The sequence below is a fragment of the Ictalurus furcatus genome, chromosome 22 (assembly GCF_023375685.1).
Source record: "Ictalurus furcatus strain D&B chromosome 22, Billie_1.0, whole genome shotgun sequence".
NCBI classification, from domain to species: Eukaryota; Metazoa; Chordata; class Actinopteri; order Siluriformes; family Ictaluridae; genus Ictalurus; species Ictalurus furcatus.
Genome location: NC_071276.1, coordinates 20,522,216 through 20,528,281, shown reverse-complemented (window position 1 = coordinate 20,528,281; position 6,066 = coordinate 20,522,216). Strand labels below are relative to the sequence as shown.

General features: G+C 45.4%; 1 protein-coding gene across 3 annotated transcripts in view; it reads left to right on the top strand.

Annotated features, from left to right (window-relative positions):
* Positions 1–3,669, top strand: part of galnt9 (polypeptide N-acetylgalactosaminyltransferase 9) — a 75,009-nt gene extending 71,340 nt beyond the window's left edge. For all 3 annotated transcript variants that reach the window (XM_053654069.1, XM_053654070.1, XM_053654071.1), the window contains 2 exons: positions 2,470–2,637; positions 3,486–3,669. In XM_053654069.1, coding sequence (XP_053510044.1) covers positions 2,470–2,637; positions 3,486–3,632 — 315 coding nt within the window. In that variant the 3' untranslated portion in view covers positions 3,633–3,669. The remainder of the gene's footprint in view (positions 1–2,469; positions 2,638–3,485) is intronic.
* Positions 3,670–6,066: the final 2,397 nt, after the last annotated feature.

Here is a 6,066-nt window from a genome sequence, read left to right as displayed (position 1 = left end):
TCATTATGTCTGTCTGAGTCCCTGTCTGTCTCTCTCTCCCTCTGTTTGTCTCTCTGTTTCTCTTCTCTTGGTCTTTCTCTGCATCTCTGTCTTTCTTTATCTCTATTTTCTCTTTGAGTCTGTCTCTCCATCTGTCTGTCTCTCTGTCTGTCAGTTTGCTTCTCTCTCTTGGTCTGCTTCTCTATCTCTCTCTGTCTCTCTCTCAGTAATGGAAGTGTGTAATCCTACCCTAGGGGAAATACTCCAGCTGTATCGGAACATTACATTACAGTAATGACCTGTGTTACACGATACAGCATCATTTCACCGACCCCCCAAACCCGCCCCCCCCCCTCGCTCCCGCGGGCGTACAGGTGGGTAAGAAATGAAAGGAAAAAGCTGAGTAAAAGAGAGGAGAAGCTTAAGTGCAGGTGACATTAACATCCTCCAGTCCTCTGTGGTGTGTATACAGTAGCAACGAAGCAAGTACGAGGTCAAGCACGTAACACGTAAATCACGCGAGCGGTCTGGAAGTGTAATGACCTTGCTATGTTAGTTATACTGTAGTGTTTTAAAGCAGCGTTCCGTGTGAGATTAATGTCGGTTTGGTCCGTTCAGTAGGAGTGTGATACACGGGGATGATGCGGAGGTCACGACAAACCGTCAGCCGATACAGTTCATCCCCTGCTTACCTTTAATACACCTGATAGTCTCCCGTTGTTATAATAACATGGTCAGTAAGGCAGAGTGACCGCTGAACCCATCACTGTTCCTCTTTAAGCTGCGGACGTGCTAACAGACGGGTTTCAGCGCTAATCGATTCCCCACAGCCGCTTTTTGTTTCAGCGTTTACGTCGATTTGCTTTGAGCGATCGTTTCTTTCTCTACAGCGCACAATAGGATGAGCTACATTTCCCACGGCGTGCCACCTGATCCCAGGTGCAATATTGTCTTTCAGCTGAATTATTGAGTGCAGTACAGTGGCTTTACAGTAATGGACTCGCTGTATTCGGGGCTATCAGGTGTGGAAATATGTAAGAGAGTGTTGCTGTAATATAATAATAATATAGAAATGGAATATTTGAGACATTACAGCAGAGTATCTGGGTTAACATGTTTGTAGTGTTGGTATTAGACAGTATAAACACACGTGTGTGTGGGGGGGGGGGTCTCCTGTTGTCATGGTGCAGTGGTGCTGATTTCTTTTAACTGAATTTATTTTATTCAAAGCCAAGTCATGCTGATAATAAACCTGAAAACATGGCGATGAGCGTTGTGCTAATTTTCTATATAAAGCGCACTTTTCCATAACTACGCTAAGCCACTGTTATGTTATTCTTACACACAAGTCCAACTAATATGTAGCTAGCATGGTTTAACTCAGAAGTACGACAAGTTCCCAAGATAGTGTCTCTGGTGATGAAGCATCGTGTTTGCACCATCGACAAAAAGGTTAGCAGTCTTTGGCTAACATTTCAGTTTCGAGCTTCGTAAAGACGTCATTCGAGTCTAGCTAGCGTCTTCGTTTTCCCTCAGTTCCATGTTATGCTAGCGTTGAGTTACAGAACGGTTTTTGTTCTGCACTTTTTTATATTTGGTGTAGTTTTGCCGCCGTTTCACGTCCTTTCCGTTTCCTGATTTCTGGAAAGATCTTCTAGCGTCCGTTCAAACTAATTCATGATGCCTAGTTAGTTTCTTACCAACAGTCGGACACATGCGTAGCAGGTGGTGCGATTCAGAAAAGAGTAGCGCGCTTAACCTCTTAATCAGCATGCTGTTTATTTAGGAATCATTATCAGAGTCCAGAGCGGGGGTCAGAACACCGGCAGATTATACAGAGACTTATTCTGAGAATACAGAGACGTCCCACATTTTGAAAGTACCTGTACTACGTAGGTGAATGGAGGTGGGTATGCAGGTGGAGATGAGTCAGGTTAGTGATTTATCCAGCCCTGCAGCTACAGGTAATGCTACTTAATGAATTCGTCGATTTGAGTCAACAAGCTCAATGTAAATGACACCTAACATATACGTTATGTGCTGTGATCTCCATGGAAACATTTCCCTCACAACATGCTGCAGTGGCTTTTGTAACGATCCACTACTGAAGTTTCCTCTTGCCCCCTGAGCTCTAACCTGATTGGCCAGATGATTATTTGCATTATGAAGCCTTTCAGATTCTGGAAGTACTTCTCAGAATAAGAGCGTCCACCAGACGGTTGTTAACGTGATGGATGCGGTGTCTTTCTGCTGTTTTGATGATGAGAATTAATATGTGCAGCCACTAATTGCCTCCTTGGGGATAAGTAAAAGTTGATTTAATTCAGTAAGGAATCCGAAGAGCTCCGAGCGTCGTGGCTTCGTGAGCTTCGCAGTGGAACGCTGTCTTGTTCTTGTGCGCTTGTTTGTAATAGGAATCGCCTCAGATCAAATCATGCTGCTTTTTTTTAAACTTTTTCTAACCAGTTTTCCTCTGATTTTCTCTTCCAGTTAGCGCGGTACTCTACAGAGGGCGTGCTGCAGTTAGGACCCCTGGGCTCTACCACGTTTTTACCGGACACTAAATGTCTGATTGACGATGGGCGGGGTCGAACGCCGAGCTTAAAGAAATGTGACGCAGTGTCGCGATCCTCACAGAGACTTTGGGACTTCACACAGGTACAGTGAATTATTTACTGCATCATCAGTGCTGTATGTCCTTTTAATGTGCAGCACAGTCAGGTGTACAACGTGGGTTTAATGCTAAGGGCGTGACATGGCAAATATATCACATTTCAATATTTTGCATTAATACGTGATATGTATCATGATATTTAGTAGAGCCATATTATGAAGAATGCTAAAATATATTTATTTATTTATTAAAAATAGTTTAATGGGGAGTAAAAATGACAATATTAGACTTGAATATTCAGAACATATCAATGACGATATCAACCATATTAACCCCATGATACTAATATACTGTGATATCGATTTATTATCATATCACCCGGTCTCATGTACTACCAGAAAAGGAAACGGAGACAGAAACACAGACAGACAGATGGACATGCAGACAGACAGACAGACAGAAAATTAGACAGAGAGAAGGACAGAAACGCAGACAGAAATGCAGACAGACAGAAACACAGACAAAGAGAAATGCAGACAGACAGACAGAGATGCAGACAGACAGACAGAAACAGACAGAAACACAGACAGACAGACAGAAACAAACAGAAACACAGACAGACAGAAACGCAGACAGACAGACAGAAACACAGACAGACAGACAGAAACAGACAGAAACGCAGACAGACAGACAGAAACACAGACAGACAGACAGAAACAGACAGAAACACAGACAGACAGAAACACAGACAGACAGAAACGCAGACAGACAGACAGACAGAAACAGACAGAAACACAGACAGACAGAAACGCAGACAGACAGATAGATATGAAGATAGAAAGAGATCTAATAGAAGACAGAGAGATGTTCAGACAGTGTTTATATTTTTCAGAACGGTCCGATTATAAACAGAGACACGGGCCGCTGTCTGGAGGTGGAGATGTCTAAGGAGGCGAGTTTTGGGCTGCGGTTGGTTCTGCAGCGCTGCTCGGGACAGAAGTGGATGATCCGGAACTGGATTAAACACCCCAGACACTGAGGGAGCTGAAGAACACACGGCCTCCCCTCTGTCTGCGTGACGGACTGACGCCTCAGCGCTCTGTCACGGCGGTGTGTGTGTGTGTGTGTGTTGTGTGTGTGCGTGTTCCTGCGCTCGGCCGGACTCTGCATCAGGCTGAGACGCTTTTTCATCAGCAGACATTAAGACGAGACGTCAGAGACGAACGGACGATCATATTTCAGAGTTAAGGTTTGAAGAGGAAGCTCTGGAGGAACGTGCATCAGCGCTTCCACTCAGACTGCAGAGCGAGTCACTGATAAACTCACTGCGTTACTGACTCTCCACTCAAACACACAGCGTTTCACAGTGAAGAATACGCAGAACTCGTCAACGCTTCACTCCTCTCCTCCACTCCTCCTCTCCTACTCTCCTCCACTCCTACTCTCCTCCACTCCTCCGCTCCTCCACTCCTCCACGCCTCCACTCCTCCGATCCTCTACTCTTCCTCTCCTCCAATCCTACTCTCCTCCACTCCTCCGCTCCTCCACTCCTCCACGCCTCCACTCCTCCGATCCTCTACTCTTCCTCTCCTCCAATCCTACTCTCCTCCACTCCTACTCTCCTCCACTCCTCCGCTCCTTCACTCCTCTACTCCTACTCTCCTCCACTCCTCCACTCCTCTACTCCTACTCTCCTCCACTCCTACTCTCCTCCGCTCCTCCGCTCCTCCACTCCTACTCTCCTCCACTCCTCCTCTCCTCCTCTCCTCCACTCCTCCTCTCCGTCTTCCCGTGGGTCAATCCTTCAGTCTCGTTCTTCATCAGCTGTTCGGTGCGGGGTCAATCACATCACATATCTGATACGCGCACCAGCTAACACACACTTTAACTAGCTAACACACACACGCTAACCAGCAACACACACACACATACAAAACACAAAAGCACACCAACACAAAAACTCATCCTGTCACATCACCAACACACAAAAGCACACCAACACACACCAGAACTGCTCCAACACTCACTAACACACACCAGAACACTCACTAACACACCAACACACTCACTAACACACACCAACACACACCAACACACACCAGAACACTCATTAACACACACCAACACACTCAATAACACACACCAACACACTCACTAACACACACCAACACACTCACTAACACACACCAGAACACTCACTAACACACACCAGAACACTCATTAACACACACCAACACACTCAATAACACACACCAACACACTCACTAACACACACCAACACACTCACTAACACACACCAGAACACTCACTAACACACACCAGAACACTCACTAACACAGTGTAACCCTGCGTTCACGCTAGCAAGTGACAGTGCAACAACTTCGTGTTTTGTGCGACAAGCAGCAATTTAATTCACATAGATAGTCATAATTGTACGAACAGCAATAAATCCGTACGATTGGCTCCGGCAAAATTCCTCGGACCAATCCTACGGCCCGAGTTACATCGAATCGGCGCTTAGGTCCCGTTCGACCGCAGAAACGCCACAGTCGTACATCTTCCTGGGTTTATTTGTGACATTAACAGTGACATTTTAAACAAACAAAACACAGTGATGTTTATGAACTTATCGTTAGAGCATGTATACTGCCATTTCATATCGGAACCTGAAAAATGACAGGCCACGCCCACAAAAGGGCTGCATCGTCTAGCTGACTTCTAGAGTCCCAGACAGTAGTATGTTGAAGTGAGTGTCCCAGTGGTACCCACACAGTCTGCCATTTCCCATAGGTTTTCCAGCTAATATTACCCAGGAGGCAGGGGGCGGAGCTTAGTGACGGTTTGCTTCGCCGGATTCAAGCACGCCTTTTAGAGAGGTGCAAATGAAATGCGTAAACATAATCGAGGGAACGGTGAATTGAATTCTGTAGTATAAATGATACGATAAATGACGTGCTAGTGTGTCCCAGTACTTGCGTAGTCATTTTTGTGTGTTTTTCTTCACAAAAAGAGTGTGTAACGCCGTCCTTACAGTATGTACAGATGGGATTGAGCTAGCATGGACGCAGAGTAACGCTACGACGTTAAGGTCTTTCAGACTTTCACACTTGTGCTTATTTCCAGATCTGAAGGTCTTTGAACTGAGTGTAACTTTTTTGCACACTAGAGACCCCGATATCTGATCCACCTGAGTTCAAGGCTGAGAATACCCAAACACACACTAACACTAGCATACATACACAATAAATGGTAAAACACACACACACACACACACACACACACACACACTGCACCACTGTCTATCACTGCAATAGCACACAGAGTGTAAACAGCTTGATCATTATCACCAGCTCAACACCTCCATCCTTTTCAACCTGACGAGGAAGCCGAGTCTGAAAGGTTTTACACCTGGCATCAACACTAAATTAACACTATGTTTAATGAAACAGTGCTCATTTAGGGCCTTTAAGTGT